Source organism: Ylistrum balloti, unplaced genomic scaffold (genome assembly GCF_031769215.1).
Source record: "Ylistrum balloti isolate Yb309-2 unplaced genomic scaffold, AGI_CSIRO_Ybal_v1 Utg370464, whole genome shotgun sequence".
NCBI lineage: Eukaryota > Metazoa > Mollusca > Bivalvia > Pectinida > Pectinidae > Ylistrum > Ylistrum balloti.
This window is the reverse complement of record NW_026782306.1, coordinates 82038-103144: the sequence shown is the minus strand read 5'-3', so window position 1 is coordinate 103144 and position 21107 is coordinate 82038. Positions and strand designations below refer to the sequence as shown.

The window sequence follows — 21107 nt, the reverse complement described above, 5'->3', positions numbered from 1 at the left end:
TGTGACCTTGTTTTTATCATTTTCTTAGAGTATTGAATTAAACAGTTTATAACTATTGGTAACTGCAGTGTGTACCAATCACTTTCATGTTATATAATGAATGTTCCGCTTCAACCAGATAGAAATTAAGCTGAAGGGTTGCTATTTGAAAAAAAACAACTAATTATAAATATGAAAGTTGTATCTTGTAAGTGGGAAACAAATTTATAGTAAAAGACAAACCAGTAATTTTACTAGAAGCACAATTATAAACAGGTTTTCAACAAATGGCTTTCCTTTTGTTTAATTTTGTATTTCAATTATGGAGAAAAAAGTCTAATTGTGAGGAACATTAATATACTTTTAAGATTTATTTTAATGATGAAAGATTGAACAAAACCTTTATGAAGTGAATTAGGTCAAGTTATATGAAAATCCTGGATTACTGTTGTTTCATTACAAAGTTTTCGATGTGTCCAAATTTCACTGTTCTAGTATTGAAAAAAAAGCACACCATCATGATTTGATCTTGTACATACATAACACCACTGCATGCCAAGCTTTAATACTCTGTGTGTTAATACATTGAAGGTGAAATAAAAATCTAAGGTGATTTTTGACAAGGACATGTATGTGAACCATCCCAGGTACTAGTGAATACATGTTCTCATATATAAACATGTGATTGAATATAAAAAATTAGAATTTGTTACAGAAAAAATAGAACAGATGACATTGTGTTTACAGGCGGCTGGTGTTCCCTGTAGGTATAAACCAGGCTATATAGAGTCATTGGTGTAATAACCAGACTTAGAACTTAGGAAGGCTGTGAATAGATTGTCTGGGAAACCTGAAGGAGGCCTGTTAGCAAATGTCTGTTGTCATTGATTTGGCTTGTTCAGTTTTCTTGTTAGACAAATATTGGAGGTCTGACAAAATTGTTATACTGGTATTAATGTGGGTTTTTTTTCAAAATTTCAGAATTGATATTAGGGACTTGTCTGTAAACAAACATTTATACTGATCTGATGAGACTGGCTTGTTGATGTTAAAGTAAAATACTGATCTATTTGACCTTGAGAACCAGAAGTCTGTCTTGGTAAAGCATTTATCTGATCTTGGAGATTAGTGGTATATCTGGGTAAAATATTGATCAATTTGACCTTTAGGATCAATGGTATATCTAGATAAAATTTTGATCAATTGGACCTTGGGGGTTAGTGTTATATCTAGGTAAAATATTGATCAATGTGACCTTGGGGGTTAGTGGTATATCTAGGTAAAATATTGATCAATGTGACCTTGAGGGTCAATGGTATATCTAGGTAAAATATTGATCAATATGACCTTGAGGGTCAATGGTATATCTAGGTAAAATATTGATCAATATGACCTTCAAAATTAGTGGTATATCTGGGTAAAATATTGATCAATGTGACCTTGGAGATTAGTGTTAAAGCTAAGTAAAACTTGTACCTGTCTGACTTGGGTTCCTTTGCATGTCTTGTTGAAACATACTTGTTTGACCTTACAGCTTTTTTTTGTTCACTTGATCTTTTTGGTTGCTTTTTTTGTCTCATTAATTAAATCGTCATCTGAATAGTAGACAGAAATTAGTCTTCATTGAATTCCTTCCTTGATGTAAGTGTGAAATCTGAGTGAAACTGTCCATGATTTTTATAACTAAATCTTGATTAAAACTGTTGGTGGATGATGCAAATTATACTTCATTGAAAACTGTTGGTAATTTGTCTAAAACTTTTGGCCTTTGTTACAGCATGTCAGCCTGGAAACCAGGTCCGATCTAACTCGTCAACTAGAGGTAATATATAGCAAATGTAGCTATCACAGTAACTAGAGGTTGTAGTGCTAAACTAACATGGAGCGCACTGCTAACATTATACTCTTAGAGACACATCATTTCTCTGTAGTTAGTCATCTATCCTAACTTGTTTCCTTCTTTTCTGGGAAATCGGCAGCATTTCATTTCTCCTGTTAACCAGAGTTTATATAAAACTAACCTTTTTTGGACATCTGGTCAATTAGAGTTATTGTTCTTAGTCAGCACATGTTTTGATAATCACATGTTTAATAATGCTGGTCTGAGCTTACAATGTAAAAAGTCACATTTACTGTATGCATCAGGTAACAAGCCGATATCTAATAAGTCCATGTCTGATAATAAGCCCATGTCTGATAATATGCCCATGTCTGATGATAAGTCCATACCATTCGTATTTCTGTTCCGTAAAATTGTGAAACAATACTATTTAATTCTTCAGAAAAAGCCTCAATAAGAAACACTTTGAATCTCGCCTGCTGGAAGCCCGTAAGTCCAACTTAGCAGGTGTAAACTCTGTTAAATAATAAAATTCTCTAACTTAAAGTGACTTCATTTTTTACTTAGCCAATTGCATACAATATTTAAATTTACATTGTGGTATTGACATATGACAAAGTGATGATGTGTATACACACATATGGTGATTATATTCACGGAAGTGACAGAGACGTTTTATAATGATAACAATTATAACTGGAGATAACTGGGTATATCTTGTCAAAAAAACTCAGATAAGGCTTGACATATTTACAGTGTGCCTACATACCACTATTAATCTGTTAACCCATCAGCCAACTATTTAATAAGGCTTGATGAGGTTTATAATGGTATAGATTAAAACCATTCATATTGTAAACAGAAATCAAAATGCACCCATTGACTCTGAAAAATGTTATAAATTTCACCACATTAATAAGACCTTTTAACAGAGACAGTACGTGTAACGAATTCCTTATCATGTAGAGGGTGGGTGTGAGTTCGGTGATGTGTGTCGGACAGCCTACACAAACACATAGTGTATCCTGTAATACCACAACAATGTCAGTCCCCCATACTGCTATCTACTGACATCAGGGTCAGTTTGTAGGGTACAGAGTATGTTCAGATGTACCACACTTCTGGTCAAAAAGATTTCCTGGTTGAACTAAGAAAACACTGTATTCTGAATATTTAATAAAATTATAAGTATTTCTGATGAATGTTTGAATTTGCTTTAAAATTTCTTTAGAATCTGAGAAAAAAGATTGTAAATAAAGAAAGGAGCAATATTCAAAAAGTTTCGAGCATCGCTTAATTTTCATTTGATGATTTAGAACAAATTAAAAAGAAATAGCCTTTAATCTCCGATGTTATTGATTGTGAGATTATCTTCTGAACACACGGATAAATTTTTTACACAAAATCTTTAAGTACTATATCCATGTCAACATGAATCTGTTTATCATTTCATGGACGAGTATGAATTTATGGATTTAGATTAGCCGTGAATTAGACCAAAACTCATCCCGCACAATCATTAATGATTTTAGGGTGAAGTTTGACGGCTAGACCAAAACTGATCCCCCACAATCATTAATGATTTTAGGGTGTAGTTTGACAGCTAGACCAGAATCGATCCCCCACAATCATTAATGATTTAAGGGTTGTAGTTTGACGGCTAGACCAAACCTCATCCCGCACAATCATTAATGATTTTAGGGTTTGACGGCTAGACCAAAACTGATCCCTCACAATCATTAATGATTTTAGGGTGTAGTTTGATGGCTAGACCAAAACTGATCCCCCACAATCATTAATGATTTTAGGGTTGTAGTTTGACAGCTAGACCAAACCTCATCCCGCACAATCATTAATGATTTCAGGGTTGTAGTTTGACAGCTAGACCAAAACTCATCCCGCACAATCATTAATGATTTCAGGGTGTAGTTTGACAGCTAGACCAAAACTCATCCCGCACAATCATTAATGATTTCAGGGTTGTAGTTTGACAGCTAGACCAAAACTCATCCCGCACAATCATTAATGATTTCAGGGTTGTAGTTTGACAGCTAGACCAAACCTCATCCCCCACAATCATTAATGATTTTAGGGTGCAGTTTGACAGCTAGACCAGAATCGATCCCCCACAATCATTAATGATTTTAGGGTGCAGTTTGACAGCTAGACCAGAATCGATCCCCCACAATCATTAATGATTTCAGGGTGTAGTTTGACAGCTAGACCAAAACTGATCCCGCACAATCATTAATGATTTTAGGGTGTAGTTTGACAGCTAGACCAGAATCGATCCCCCACAATCATTAATGATTTTAGGGTGCAGTTTGACAGCTAGACCAGAATCGATCCCCCACAATCATTAATGATTTTAGGGTGTAGTTTGACAGCTAGACCAGAATCGATCCCCCACAATCATTAATGATTTTAGGGTTGTAGTTTGACAGCTAGACCAAACCTCATCCCGCACAATCATTAATGATTTTAGGGTGAAGTTTGACAGCTAGACCAAAACTCATCCTGCACAATCATTAATGATTTTAGGGTGCAGTTTGACAGCTAGACCAGAATCGATCCCCCACAATCATTAATGATTTCAGGGTGTAGTTTGACAGCTAGACCAAAACTGATCCCGCACAATCATTAATGATTTTAGGGTTGTAGTTTGACAGCTAGACCAAACCTCATCCCCCACAATCATTAATGATTTTAGGGTGTAGTTTGACAGCTAGACCAAAACTGATCCCTCACAATCATTAATGATTTCAGGGTGTAGTTTGACAGCTAGACCAAAACTCATCCCGCACAATCATTAATGATTTCAGGGTTGTAGTTTGACGGCTAGACCAAAACTCATCCCGCACAATCATTAATGATTTTAGGGTGTAGTTTGACAGCTAGACCAAAACTGATCCCGCACAATCATTAATGATTTCAGGGTGTAGTTTGACAGCTAGACCAAAACTGATCCCGCACAATCATTAATGATTTTAGGGTGTAGTTTGACAGCTAGACCAGGGTCAAAACTCATCCCCACAATCATTAATGATTTTAGGGTGTAGTTTGACAGCTAGACCAGAATCGATCCCCCACAATCATTAATGATTTTAGGGTTGTAGTTTGACGGCTAGACCAAAACTCATCCCGCACAATCATTAATGACTTTAGGGTGTAGTTTGACAGCTAGACCAAAACTGATCCCGCACAATCATTAATGATTTTAGGGTGTAGTTTGACAGCTAGACCCCCCCACAATCATTAATGATTTTAGGGTGTAGTTTGACAGCTAGACCAAAACTGATCCCGCACAATCATTAATGATTTTAGGGTGTAGTTTGACAGCTAGACCAAACCTCATCCCCCACAATCATTAATGATTTTAGGGTGTAGTTTGACAGCTAGACCAGAATCGATCCCCCACAATCATTAATGATTTTAGGGTTGTAGTTTGACAGCTAGACCAAAACTCATCCCCCACAATCATTAATGATTTCAGGGTCAGTTAATGATTTCATTAATGATTTCAGGGTGTAGTTTGACAGCTAGACCCCCCACAATCATTAATGATTTTAGGGTGTAGTTTGACAGCTAGACCAAACCTCATCCCCCACAATCATTAATGATTTTAGGGTTGTAGTTTGACAGCTAGACCAAACCTCATCCCGCACAATCATTAATGATTTTAGGGTGTAGTTTGACAGCTAGACCAGAATCGATCCCCCACAATCATTAATGATTTAAGGGTTGTAGTTTGACGGCTAGACCAAACCTCATCCCCCACAATCATTAATGATTTTAGGGTTGTAGTTTGACGGCTAGACCAAACCTCATCCCGCACAATCATTAATGATTTTAGGGTAGACCAAAATGTAGTTTAATGACAGCTAGACCAAAACTCATCCCGCACAATCATTAATGATTTTAGGGTGCAGTTTGACAGCTAGACCAGAATCGATCCCCCACAATCATTAATGATTTCAGGGTGTAGTTTGACAGCTAGACCAGAATCGATCCCCCACAATCATTAATGATTTTAGGGTGTAGTTTGACAGCTAGACCAGAATCGATCCCCCACAATCATTAATGATTTTAGGGTGTAGTTTGACAGCTAGACCAAAACTCATCCCCCACAATCATTAATGATTTTAGGGTGCAGTTTGACAGCTAGACCAGAATCGATCCCCCACAATCATTAATGATTTTAGGGTGCAGTTTGACAGCTAGACCAAAACTGATCCCCCACAATCATTAATGATTTTAGGGTGCAGTTTGACAGCTAGACCAAAACTGATCCCCCACAATCATTAATGATTTCAGGGTGTAGTTTGACAGCTAGACCAGAATCGATCCCCCACAATCATTAATGATTTTAGGGTGTAGTTTGATGGCTAGGGTTTATACTGACAGTTGTTGTGATATTAGCTGGTGATTCCAGTCACAACGACACAGGTATTTTGTTGTAGAGATGATTATCTGACATTGAATGTGTGTTTAGATTTGAGCATCATCTATTTCTGGACCAGATCATCAGGTTTCTTCAATTTTCCAAAAATACCACACTGCAAGGCAGCCTATGTTTAGTGTTCTGTTGAAATTAGTAAAAGACCTTCACCTTCAGGTATTTTACTTATCATACAGCAGTGTTTTACATCTCGCCCTTGGTCCTCAGAGTATACCTGTAAAAGTGGAGAGTACAGGTTGCGGGGTGGGAATTTCCCTCTATTTGAGGGTAGAAGGTTCACTGGTTCAAACTCCACCAGGGACAGGGTAGATTTGGCTACTCCTTATTATTACAGATTTGGTGCCACTCCAACAGAGGAGATTGAGATGCTTACTTGGAGATATTGAATGTGGGTGATTGTTGTCTATGGGGTTGAATATTTTGTGAAGGAGTGAGTATTGTAGAAGTTAAGAGTACAGGCTGCCTTACTAGCCTTGGCTCTTGTTCTGCTAGAGACTGAAGGGTCACCAGTTTGAACCCTAGTGGTATCAGTGTTTTTCATTACTCCTTCCTATTACCTTGGTACACATATACCCTTACCATCATTTAGCACTAGCTCTGCACACTCTACTGCTAAATATTCTTATCAGCAAGTATTTCTTACCTGGTATATTGTAATCAAAGACATTATGTTCATGGATAAAGTTCAAGTCAACCTGCAAGTGTTTATAAATCTATTGTATTAATTATTCATCTGTTTATTTATTAGGCTTAATGTCTGTTATTTACAACTGTCTGAATTGTCCTTACAGTGGAGGAGAATGTACTATTTAATGGTGGTGGGTCCAACTCTCAGAATCTAAAACCTTGTGTCATGCTTACATTAGGATTGTTAAGTATTGTTGATATCTCAGAAAACTGAGCTGAACATCAATGGCTTTTCAATGTCTAATTAACAGGTGAATGTATTTATTTTAAATAAATTGAATTAAAAGTAGAACAAATACTTTTTTAAAGAAATAGTCAAGTCTGGTTCAAGAAAAATAGAAGATGATAATCAAGTCTTGTTGGAGAAAGCTGTATACTTCTCATTAGAGAGACTCACTGATTGTCATCTTCACTTAGTATATATAAATCATGTGGACTTAATTGTCAATATGTGTTTGTTCTAAAAACTTACAGATGTGATATTCAAAGCTAATTTACATAAACATCTCAAAATATGTCTGACATGTTCAGTGTAAAACTGAATTTTGTTCGTGATAAATTTGAGTGGATGAGATTCGTGTTAGCTAAGTTTTCCTCGGAGAATTTCAGTGTAAAAATGAATAAAACTTGTGTAATCAGTTTCATTGTTTTTTACTGCACGTAATAGTTCAAATGTATTGGGTTCTCTCTAGCCTAATGTGACCAACCATTGGTTTATGGAACTTGTATATGTATGGGATCGAAGGTGTTAATACTATGCAGTTTGTGTAATTTAGTGTGATATATATTTAGAGGTTAATTTTCACACATTTCTTTACATTGGTAAAGTCTAAACTCGTTATGTCGAAATTCAAGGGACCATGTAAAATATTGAAATGTATCGGAATTTTGACAATATCAATTTCCTGATGTCGATTATAGTAACTTGTTGCAAACATTGTAATTTAATCTGAACTGTCAGTAAATGACCAGAAACAATTTCTACTTTCTCATTTTATTGCTTATTCATTCCAATAACAAAACACATGATAACAATATGGATCAATAACGTGTATGTTTGTGCTCACTTTGTTCCATCCCGTAAACAGGATATAGATAATATTTTTTATGGAATGTCAGTAAAATAAAATTAAAATTTGCTTTTGATATGCTACTAGAAACGATGTGTGAAGCTAAAGATCATATTAACACAAATTTGCTATGAATGATAAACATGGAGGAATAGGTGACACTGGAAACCTTTTTCCTGCTATAGAAAACTTTATACATGCTCTAGACTTTTTATATATGGTACCTACACCCATCTTTGAATCCCAAAAACAAAAGATTAAAAACAATCCTGCCCTCCCTTCAATCCCATGAGCCATGAAGGCAGAGACATCTCCCTTCTTGTTTCCTTTATGGTGCTGGGGTGTATGGACGTATTCAGCTGAAATGAAATTAACAATTCATGCCCAGATACTCTATCAGTAGGAAATACTTTAGCCTTGTCCTAGCACAAAGACTATCAGTAGGAAATACTTTAGCCTTGTCCTAGCACACAGACTATCAGTAGAAATACCTTAGCCTTGTCCTAGCATACAGACTATCAGTAGAAATACTTTAGCCTTGTCCTAGCACATAGACTATCAGTAGAAATACCTTAGCCTTGTCCTAGCACATAGACTCTATCAGTAGAAATACCTTAGCCTTGTCCTAGCACATAGACTATCAGTAGAAATACCTTAGCCTTGTCCTAGCACCTAGACTCTATTAGTAGGAAATACTTTAGCCTCGTCCTAGCACACAGACTATCAGTTGAAATACCTTAGCCTTGTCCTAGCACATAGACTATCAGTAGAAATACCTTAGCCTTGTCTTAGCACACAGACTATCAGTAGAAATACCTTAGCCTTGTCCTAGCACATAGACTATCAGTAGAAATACCTTAGCCTTGTCCTAGCACCTAGACTCTATTAGTAGGAAATACTTTAGCCTCGTCCTAGCACACAGACTATCAGTTGAAATACCTTAGCCTTGTCCTAGCACAGACTCTATCAGTAGGAAATACCTTAGCCTTGTCCTAGCACACAGACTATCAGTAGAAATACTTTAGCCTTTTCCTAGCACATAGACAACCAGTAGGAAATACTTTAGCCTTGTCCTAGCACATAGACAACCAGTAGGAAATACCTTAGCCTTGTCCTAGCACATAGACTATCAGTAGAAATACCTTAGCCTTGTCCTAGCACATAGACTATCAGTAGTAGAAATACCTTAGCCTTGTCCTAGCACATAGACAACCAGTAGGAAATACCTTAGCCTTGTCCTAGCACACAGACTATCAGTAGAAATACTTTAGCCTTGTCCTAGCACATAGACTATCAGTAGGAAATACTTTAGCCTTGTCCTAGCACATAGACTATCAGTAGAAATACTTTAGCCTTGTCCTAGCACATAGACTATCAGTAGAAATACTTTAGCCTTGTCCTAGCACATAGACTATCAGTAGAAATACCTTAGCCTTGTCCTAGCACATAGACTATCAGTAGAAATACCTTAGCCTTGGCCTAGCACACAGACTATCAGTAGAAATACCTTAGCCTTGGCCTAGCACACAGACTATCAGTAGAAATACCTTAGGCTTGTCCTAGCACACAGACTATCTGTAGAAATACTTTAGCCTTGTCATAGCACACGGACTATCAGTAGAAATACTTTAGCCTTGTCCTAGCACACAGACTATCAGTAAAAATACCTTAGCCTTGTCCTAGCACACAGACTATCAGTAAAAATACCTTAGCCTTGTATTAGCACACAGACTATCAGTAGAAATACCTTAGCCTTGTCCTAGCACACAGACTATCAGTAGAAATACCTTAGCCTTGTCCTAGCACATAGACTATCAGTAGAAATACCTTAGCCTTGTCCTAGCACATAGACTATCAGTAGAAATACCTTAGCCTTGTCCTAGCATATAGACTATCAGTAGAAATACCTTAGCCTTGTCCTAGCACATGGACTATCAGTAGAAATACTTTAGCCTTGTCCTAGCACATGGACTATCAGTAGAAATACTTTAGCCTTGTCCTAGCACACAGACTATCAGTAGAAATACCTTAGCCTTGTCCTAGCACACAGACTATCAGTAGAAATACCTTAGCCTTGTCCTAGCACAAAGACTATCAGTAGAAATACCTTAGCCTTGTCCTAGCACACAGACTATCAGTAGAAATACCTTAGCCTTGTCCTAGCACACAGACTATCAGTAGAAATACCTTAGCCTTGTCCTAGCACATAGACTATCAGTAGAAATACCTTAGCCTTGTCCTAGCACACAGACTATCAGTAGAAATACCTTAGCCTTGTCCTAGCACACAGACTATCAGTAGAAATACCTTAGCCTTGTCCTACACATAGACTATCAGTAGAAATACCTTAGCCTTGTCCTAGCACATAGACTATCAGTAGAAATACCTTAGCCTTGTCCTAGCACATAGACTATCAGTAGAAATACCTTAGCCTTGTCCTAGCACACAGACTATCAGTTGAAATACCTTAGCCTTGTCCTAGCACAGACTCTATCAGTAGGAAATACCTTAGCCTTGTCCTAGCACATAGACTATCAGTAGAAATACCTTAGCCTTGTCCTAGCACACAGACTATCAGTAGAAATACTTTAGCCTTGTCCTAGCACACAGACTATCAGTAGAAATACCTTAGCCTTGTCCTAGCACACAGACTATCAGTAAAAATACCTTAGCCTTGTCCTAGCACATAGACTATCAGTAGAAATACCTTAGCCTTGTCCTAGCACATAGACTATCAGTAGAAATACCTTAGCCTTGTCCTAGTACATAGACTATCAGTAGAAATACTTTAGCCTTGTCTTAGCACATAGACTATCAGTAGAAATACTTTAGCCTTGTCTTAGCACATAGACTATCAGTAGAAATACTTTAGCCTTGTCCTAGCACATAGACTATCAGTAAAAATACCTTAGCCTTGTCCTAGTACATAGACTATCAGTAGAAATACTTTAGCCTTGTCCTAGCACATAGACTATCAGTAGAAATACCTTAGCCTTGTCCTAGCACACAGACTATCAGTAGAAATACCTTAGGCTTGTCCTAGCACACAGACTATCAGTAGAAATACTTTAGCCTTGTCCTAGCTCAGACTCTATCAGTAGGAAATACCTTAGCCTTGTCCTAGCACTAAATCAAGCAAAGTACCCAACTACAGTCCTTTAGTAAACAAACACAAAAATTTGTTTCTCACAGAAATTTTAGATTTTGTCAAAAAGTTCATACTGGTTTAATTCGACTGTTTTTATTGTTCCTAAAAATTCACATAACCAAGCTAACCGTTTCCATGACTTGTGTAAATGTGCTACTTATTTGATGAAGCGGTAAGTCACTGCTACAGGATGATGACACTTATTAAGAACATTTGATTGGATAATTAAACTAGTAAATTAATTGTAAAAGACCAAGCGTTGGGTGTACAAAGGACCAATACAATGCGTTTAGCCATGTGTTATGCACAGATGACTTTTGAATGTATGTTTGTATGTATGTATTGACCAATCTCTTCAAAAGATGTGTGGAAGATTTTGAAAAAAATTAATTTAAGACAACAAAGGACGTTTCTCTTGCTTTACAATTGAAGGGACTGAAAAATCACTTTGCCTCAAATGAAATTACAATTTGTATGAACTAAAATTGCTAGGACAGAAAAGGAAAACAAATTGGAACTTGAAAATTATTTTGACTAGAGCAATTTCAAGACGAGTTTCAACTGTATATGTGTATTCAGGTATAACACATCCATTTCCTGAAATTTTCTTTTGCTGTAAGAAGTTTGTTGGTTATTTATAATGTCACAATATCTTTTGAATATGAAGTAAATCAAAGATTAAATCCCTCATGATTATTACAAGGAAGTATACTTTCAATGTTGATGGTATTCTACCGTAACTATACAGTAAGTGTACTTTCAATGTTGATGGTATTCTACCGTAACTATACAGCAGGGGTGCTTTCAATGTTTATGGTATTCTACGGTAACTATACAGTAAGTGTGCTTTCAATGTTTATGGTATTCTTCGGTAACTATACAGTAAGTGTACTTTCAATGTTGATGGTATTCTACCGTAACTATACAGTAAGTGTACTTTCAATGTTTATGGTATTCTACCGTAACTATACAGTAGGTGTACTTTCAATGTTGATGGTATTCTACCGTAACTATACAGTAAGTGTACTTTCAATGTTTATGGTATTCTACCGTACCTATACAGTAGGTGTACTTTCAATGTTTACGGTTTTCTACCGTAACTATACAGTAAGTGTACTTTCAATGTTGATGGTATTCTACCGTAACTATACAGTAAGTGTACTTTCAATGTTGATGGTATTCTACCGTAACTATACAGTAAGTGTACTTTCTAGTAAACTCTTTTTCATTTTGGTATTATTTAGAAAATCAACAAAACTGGATTTGCAATTAAATGATGTCCATTTTTTAAACATTAAGATTGAAGATGCTAATATATGATATACTTTAATATTTAAAATTCTGATTGAGTCACAAATTTGTTTCAACACGAAACTGCAGAGTGATGTGTTGGAATTCTGAGTCACCACATTGCACTCTTTCAGACTTAAAAGTCATTGTTAAAAATTTCTGTACTACACACACTTAGAAACCTACAACTATTGTCAACAGTTCTAATATTTTTCTGTTCAGTTTTGTATATGTTAACAGAAAAGTAGAATTTTCGTTACTTTTAGTTAAAACTTTAATACGCAGTGACTATGATGGTATTTCAGAGTTTATAATGACATGTCTCAGTTTAATGTTGAAGTGGAAAAAACCCAACAAGACAATAACATGGTAGCAAAACATGAAGTTTAACTTGATTAATCAATTACAAAAGATGAACAAATGAAAAACAGAGGCCATTGAAAATGGCTGGTGTTGTTTGTATAGATAGTGTGTACATGGCTGTAGATGTAAAGGTTAAAGGTTATTTTTGTTGTACCATAGTGAAGTGTCTAAAGTGGTCAGTTCTAGTGTTTAGTCATTGGTGGTGTTGTTGAGGATCACTACAAAACTTTCTTTATTATAGTCAGTTTAACTTTGTGTTATTTTGTAAAGCTTTTAGAAATATCTTCAAATTCAAACATTTTCATTTGTAGCAAATATCAATTTTGCATGCCCAGCTGTTTATGGGGGAGCATTTGTTTTTACCCCTGTCATCTGTCCCATTCCAGATCAATGTTGTATCATGAGAACCTCTCACCAGATAATATCTACTGATCACATATTTACAAGTTCTACATCTTACATCAGCAAGGACATTCCTGTCACATTTCACACACTACAGGAGTAAGGTTAGAACCACACACTTCAGGATAAGGTTAGAACCACACACTGCAGGAGTAAGGTTTGAACCACACACTACAGGAGTAAGGTTAGAACCACACACTACATTAGTAAGGTTTGAACCACACACTTCAGGAGTAAGGTTAGAACCACACACTGCAGGAGTAAGGTTTGAACCACACACTACAGGAGTAAGGTTTGAACCACACACTACAGGAGTAAGGTTTGAACCACACACTACAGGAGTAAGGTTTGAACCACACACTACAGGAGAAAGGTTTGAACCATACACTACAGGAGTAAGGTTTGAACCACACACTACAGGAGTAAGGTTTGAACCACACACTACAGTAGTAAGGTTTGAACCATACACTGCAGGAGAAAGGTTTGAACCCTACACTACAGGAGTAAGGTTTGAACCACACACTACAGGAGTAAGGTTTGAACCACACACTACAGGAGTAAGGTTTGAACCATACACTACAGGAGTAAGGTTTGAACCACACTACAGGAGTAAGGTTTGAACCACACGCTACTTGAGTAAGGTTTGAACCACACACTACAGGAGTAAGGTTTGAACCACACACTACAGGAGTAAGGATTGAACCACACACTACAGGAGTAAGGTTTGAACCACACACTACAGGAGTAAGGTTTGAACCAGACACTACAGGAGTAAGGTTTAAACCATACACTACAGGAGTAAGGTTTGAACCACACACTACAGGAGTAAGGTTAGAAGCACACACAATTTTTAGTCCTAACTTTGTTATTGAGTTTCAATTCTTTTGTCGGTGGCCTGTTTTGGAGCATTTACTTCTTTATATTTTATGTTTATTGAACCACACACTAATATCCAACACACTCTTTCCATTACTACAGGATATAGAAATCATTATGCCACACACTGTTAAGGTTAAAACACACCATTTTCACACACTTCTGTTAAGTTTGATGACACACTTAAGGTTTCACCTGCTGATTAATGATTTACACTACAGGAGTAAGGTTTGAACCACACACTTGGTTATTTGAACCACACACTACAGTTAAGGTTTGACCTTGATTTCTATGTTGTTTCCACACACTCAGCATTAATAACCACACACTACAGGAATAAGGTTTGAACCACACACTCTATATAAACACACTGTGTCTGTGCACACACAATTTTTAGTCTATATAAACCTTATGTCTGTGAACCTATCTATATAAACTTCTTTATATTTCATGTTTCTATATAAAAATATCCACTTTCTGTGTGTCTGTGAAACTGTTGTTATATAAACACCATATGTCTGTGAACCACCTGTGATTATATAAACCACCTGTTATGCTGTCCTTTGTTAACCTTGATTTCTATATAAACCTTATCTCTATGTTGTAATAAAAAAGACTGTGAACCTCTCTATATAAATCATGTGTCTGTGAACCTGTCTATATAAACCATATGTCTGTGAACCTATCTATATAAACTCTATATAAACCATGTGTGTCTGTGAACATGCCTATATAAACCATGTGTCTGTGAACCTGTTTATATAAACCATGTGTCTGTGAACCTGTCTATATAAACCATGTGTCTGTGAACCTGTCTATATAAACCATGTGTCTGTGAACCTGTCTATATAAACCATGTGTCTGTGAACCTGTCTATATAAACCATGTGTCTGTGAACCTGTTTATATAAACCACCTGTCTGTGAACCTGTCTATATAAATCATGTGTCTGTGAACCTGTTTATATAAACCACCTGTCTGTGAACCTGTCTATATAAACCATGTGTCTGTGAACCTGTCTATATAAACCATATGTCTGTGAACCTATCTATATAAACTACCTGTCTATATAAACCACCTGTGTGTCTGTGAACATGCCTATATAAACCATATGTCTGTGAACCTGTTTATATAAACCACCTGTCTGTGAACCTGTCTATATAAACCATGTGTCTGTGAACCTGTCTATATAAACCATGTGTCTGTGAACCTGTCTATATGGCATTGAAGACAATCTGACTATCAGTCATCTTAACACACGTTTATAGTAAAACATTCAGCTGATTTTCTCTCTCCTGTTTTTTCTCAAAATGAAGACATTTCTGTGAGATCATACGAATGTCTGATAAAAACATTTTAATTGTTTAAATTTTAGGTAGGAAACTGTTAAACAACAGTTGGATATGTAAACCTTGTACTACAGGTGTTTACAGTACTAGACAAACGTAAAGTGTTAGCTCATCATTTACTAACAATTGACCTGATAGGACCTTCTGTATATATCAGTACACACCTGTATGACACACCTGATAATTACCAGGTATAGGTCAGGAGACCTGATCATTGTCACCTGACCAGGTATATCTCCATCAGTCATTCTGTCTGGATATCTTGATCTGCCTTGGTCAGTAGAAGCCCCTAAGGCTTGTGGACAGACCAAAGAATTTTTTTCTGGTTATGTTCAGGTGTGAAAGGGTTACGCTATCACGTTACAGACTTTCTGTATGATACCCATTTGTAGATTAAGTCAAAACCTCTGGAATTTCTTCTTCATTATACTTAATCATACCTTGACTCTTTCACCTGTGGGCAGTGATACACCTTGTGTTTACAATAACTTTGTTTACTTTTGATGTTAAATAGTCTTTGATTAGGTATACCTGAGGATGGTGTATACAGTTGGATCTTCACAAGTTTGGTATTTATATCTTGTTACAAGGAACTGCTGTAGTGTATCATACAATATAATGGTTTAAGAATCCCAAATCTCTTGTCGAAGTTCTTACAGGTATTTCTATTCATTTGTATGGGGATAAATTGTTGTTAACACTTGTTGACTTTCTAAACAGGAAGAGGAAGTTGACACACCAATAAACAGTCCACTGGGAAATCTTAAGTAGTGTCTCCGTGTATATTACTTGTCTAGGTTAAACCTGAGGGTATCTACAAGTGTTATTGAAGTATGATCTGCAGTTCATCCAAGTCTGCATCAGTTCAAAATGTCCTGTGTTTAAATTCCTGACATTCCAAATCGTGAATCAGAAGACTTAAGTTGATATCTGTGCAGTGCTGCAGATTGAGTGGAACTTATTTTGTGAAATGTGACAATTTCATATTGAATCTTTATAAAGGAATGTACAGTGTGTACATACTGGTACACATTTACCACAAGGTCTGAGCAATACATGCGAGAATTTAGGCCAACTTTGTTGACACCTGTGGTATAACCCCGGTTCATTGGAGCATATCAAAGGGTAGTAACTGACTACTGGTATTAATCAGTATTTCTTACCTATGTGTATGTGTTAACTGTGCAGTCATTGTTTGTGGAAAGTGTCACATTGGGACCCTTAGGGTCAATTGTCCAGAAACTTGTCTCACAATATCTTATTTTCTTCAACTCAAAGATTCAACCTGCTTAATGTCACTGTGGGCAGTCATCAGAAACACAGGAAGTCCTATTACCTCACTGTTGTTGTGGGATGATCGTGACTTATTCTGAATAGAAAGAGATTTGTTATTGTGTAATATAGTACAGAATCGTGTGTGTATCTGATAATGTTGTGTTAACTCTGTGAACTATCTGTTTCATCATATCTTAAAGCCATCACTTAACTGTAAACGTTAAGAATGTGACCCGTGGAGAAGAAAGTAACGGGAATTTCACCCAGGACCACACCTACGGACTACTAGTGTTTTCTTGCAGGAACTAAATGGATATAGCTGGTCTACAATTCTACATTGTTTGTATATAATTTCATAGGACTGAGGATTTCCTAGGATTGCTCTGATTTTGTTCTCTTATTTACCTGTAAAAATACCTGTAACTGTGAAGAAGTTTCACACCAATTTCCCCTCACAACATTTTGGAAGTTGGACGATTGTGATTTATCAGCATGTTTCGTGTCGTAGCACCAGCTGATGACAGTTTACTGGATTCTAAACATGATTATATTACTGTGCTTTCAGATGGAGGTGACAGCCAACCTTTACCCACATGGAAAACTTACTGTAAGTATTGATTTTTTCTTTACTTTCACTTTAACATCATTTTGTATAGATTTGCGTTTTATTTTCAGTTTCAAATCATTATGTATAAGCATAGCAAGCCAATCTGAAATTTGTGATTCCTTGTTGAGATGGGAGATATTACTGAATTAGGTTTACAACTTAGTACTTTACAACTGAAGTGGCAGACAAAACTTGGGAAAATTTATTGCAGAATTGACCATATTCACGGAATACATGATTTAATGAACACTAGAAATTACTTAAAATTCCTGAATGTATATGCTGAGTTCTCAGAGACATGGAATCCAACTTGTACATTGGTAACCAAATCAACGTAGATTCTATCAATCAAAACTACACTGGGTATTTATAGTCAGGTATATGTGAAGTGCACTTTCCCAGCATGTCAAACCTGAGACATGATGGATGTCCAGATCAAACGATGACCTCAGACTACTGAGTCATCAATATGTCTTCTATTCATTTCATGATATCCAAGGCCAGTTTTTAAAAGTTTCAAATTCCACTTGCCTGATGGCCATTCCGAAATAGAAAACATGCATGTTTGGTAAAAAAAAATTTTGTAGAAAATAAGTTTTAGACTAATGAAGATTTGGGTACAAGAGACTTAACTCTGATAACTCTTTATGTAATTATGAAAGAAAGAGATTAACCTGAATGTTAGGGCTCAAAGATTTAAAAAGTCAATGCCATCAGCAGATGTTAAGATCCTGACACATTCGTATGTCCAACATTTATAAAAAGTCCAAACCCATTATCCCTACAATTCTCATCTGAGTAACATCCAGTGGTTTTCCAGCTCAGCCAGTAGTGATGAATATTACCAGTAGACATATTATACAATTGTTGACATGTTTTCAGGTGAATATGAGGTTTTATTAACCCCTTTATTCACCTGAAAACAGGTTAGTAATGATTGTTTTATTGTACACGACAATAATCAGAGCATCAAAAATTGTAGCACTGTGAGGTTACTTAATGTGAGACTTTGGACACGGATTCTGCCTGTTTTCACGTAACATCACAATAAATTTAGACCGATGAGAGATATTATGATCAGTCAATGTGCAGTCATAGGCCATTATTGTTGATATAAAGATATATTACTAGAATTGTGAGATAATACATTAAAGTTTAGACTTTATAATAAAACCCTGAATTTATTTTATTATTTGTGTTTATGTTATGGACAGCATATATTTGATAAAATTTCTTATCATCCTCTAAATCTTTCGACTGCTGTAGATCTCATTGCCTCACTGTATTAAATAACATACACACTGGTATTTATCCACAGGTTATTGGTAGGGTATGTACTGTTTATATCTGGTTTATATCTCTGCTTTTATTTTCAAATATCAACTCAAGAGGAATTTGATATGATATCCCTGAGACTTCACAAGCTCAAATGGATTTAGATAATTTCTAAATAGTCAATAGGAATCAAAGTATGAAAAAAAGTAAAAAAATCTCAAGAGAATTGAGTAAGTGGAGAATCTTATTTGATATCCTTGAGACGAGACAAGCTCAAATGGATTTAGGTGACTTCCAAATAGTTAATATGATTCAAAGTATAAAAATGAAAGTTAAATGAAATTAAAAAAGTATATAAAATAAGCAGAGAATCTTGATATCCCTGAGACCGGACACACCCAAATGGATTTAAATAACTTCCAAATAGTTGATACGATTCAAAGTGGAAAAATAATGATTTAGAGAAAAAAAAAAATCAAACAAATTGATGAAGGTATTGTAGAACTTGATGTTTCACTTTGGTTTTGCATTACAAAACTGAAAACAGAGTAGGGTATTGAAGGACAGAATTTATTGAAGATTTCTAGAGATTTAAATGATTGATATATACAGTGAATGAAGGTCAAGACTTTTTTAGGACTATATCGGGCTGATAACAGGCTCCATTCCAAAATGAAATTATTTCATATTTAAGCCAGATTCCCAAAAGTTGCACTTTACTAGAGAAAACTTTTTTCCCAACTCAACATTACATCCGTAAACGCAGGGGAAAAGCACCATCCACAACTAGTGAAGAAAAGCCTGGAAGGTAGAAAGGAAGAAAAAAAAGAAAGAATTGGCAGGTATTTTCTTTAAACCATTAATACTATGTTCAACATTATTCTCCAGATCTGCTTCAGATCGATGTTGAACTTCAACAGTATACATCTTCTCATCTAGTGTAAAGATGCTTTTATGTAGGAGAAGACCTACTTACGTATATTATTAGGTTGTAACAAGGCAATTATAGGCTGTCTGTAACAGGCTGCATCTGTTTACTGTAACAATGTCTCTGGTTGATCAGTTCTTCACAAACTAATGTTATCTTGTAAAGTTGTCCTAGATATTGGTCAGTTCTTCACAAACTAATGTTATCTTGTAAAGTTGTCCTAGATATTGGTCAGTTCTTCACAAACTAATGTTATCTTGTAAAGTTGTTCTAGATATTGGTCAGTTCTTCACAAACTAATGTTATCTTGTAAAGTTATCGTAGATATTGGACAAGCTAATGTTATCTTGTAAAGTTGTTCTAGATATTGGTCAGTTCTTCACAAACTAATGTTATCTTGTAAAGTTATCCTAGATATTGGTCAGTTCTTCACAAACTAATGTTATCTTGTAAAGTTGTCCTAGATATTGGTCAGTTCTTCACAAACTAATGTTATCTTGTAAAGTTATCGTAGATATTGGACAAGCTAATGTTATCTTGTAAAGTTGTTCTAGATATTGGTCAGTTCTTCACAAACTAATGTTATCTTGTAAAGTTGTCCTAGATATTGGTCAGTTCTTCACAAACTAATGTTATCTTGTAAAGTTGTTCTAGATATTGGTCAGTTCTTCACAAACTAATGTTATCTTGTAAAGTTGTCCTAGATATTGGTCAGTTCTTCACAAACTAATGTTATCTTGTAAAGTTATCGTAGATATTGGTCAATTCTTCACAAACTAATGTTATCTTGTAAAGTTATCGTAGATATTGGACAAGCTAATGTTATCTTGTAAAGTTGTTCTAGATATTGGTCAGTTCTTCACAAACTAATGTTATCTTGTAAAGTTGTCCTAGATATTGGTCAGTTCTTCACAAACTAATGTTATCTTGTAAAGTTGATATTGGTCAGTTCTTCACAAACTAATGTTATCTTGTATTGTCCTAGATATGGTCAGTTCTTCACAAACTAATGTTATCTTGTAAAGTTGTCCTAGATATTGGTCAGTTCTTCACAAACTAATGTTATCTTGTAAAGTTGTCCTAGATATTGGTCAGTTCTTCACAAACTAATGTTATCTTGTAAAGTTATATTAGATATTGGTCAGTTCTTCACAAACTAAGGTTATCTTTTAAAGTTGTCCTAGATATTGGTCAGTTCTTCACAAACTAATGTTATCTTGTAAAGTTGTCCTAGATATTGGTCAGTTCTTCACAAACTAATGTTATCTTGTATAGTTATCCTAGATGTTGGTCAGTTCTTCACAAACTAATGTTATCTTGTAAAGTTGTCCTAGATATTGGTCAGTTCTTCACAAACTAATGTTATCTTGTAAAGTTATCTTAGATATAGGTCAATTCTTCACAAACTAATGTTATCTTGTAAAGTTGTCCTAGATATTGGTCAGTTCTTCACAAACTAATGTTATCTTGTAAAGTTATCTTAGATATTGGTCAGTTCTTCACAAACTAATGTTATCTTGTAAAGTTATCTTAGATATAGGTCAATTCTTCACAAACTAA

The 21107-nt window shown here is 35.6% G+C and overlaps 1 protein-coding gene across 2 annotated transcripts in view; it reads left to right on the top strand.

The window, feature by feature from the left end:
- Window positions 1–21107, top strand: part of LOC132555233 (N-chimaerin-like) — a 94815-nt gene that overhangs the window by 25225 nt on the left and 48483 nt on the right. For both annotated transcript variants that reach the window (XR_009554413.1, XM_060219584.1), the window contains exon 3: window positions 17303–17344. Coding sequence is in view for 1 of the 2 variants with exons in the window: in XM_060219584.1 (XP_060075567.1) it covers window positions 17303–17344 (42 nt within the window). In the remaining variant the exon portion in view is untranslated. The remainder of the gene's footprint in view (window positions 1–17302; window positions 17345–21107) is intronic.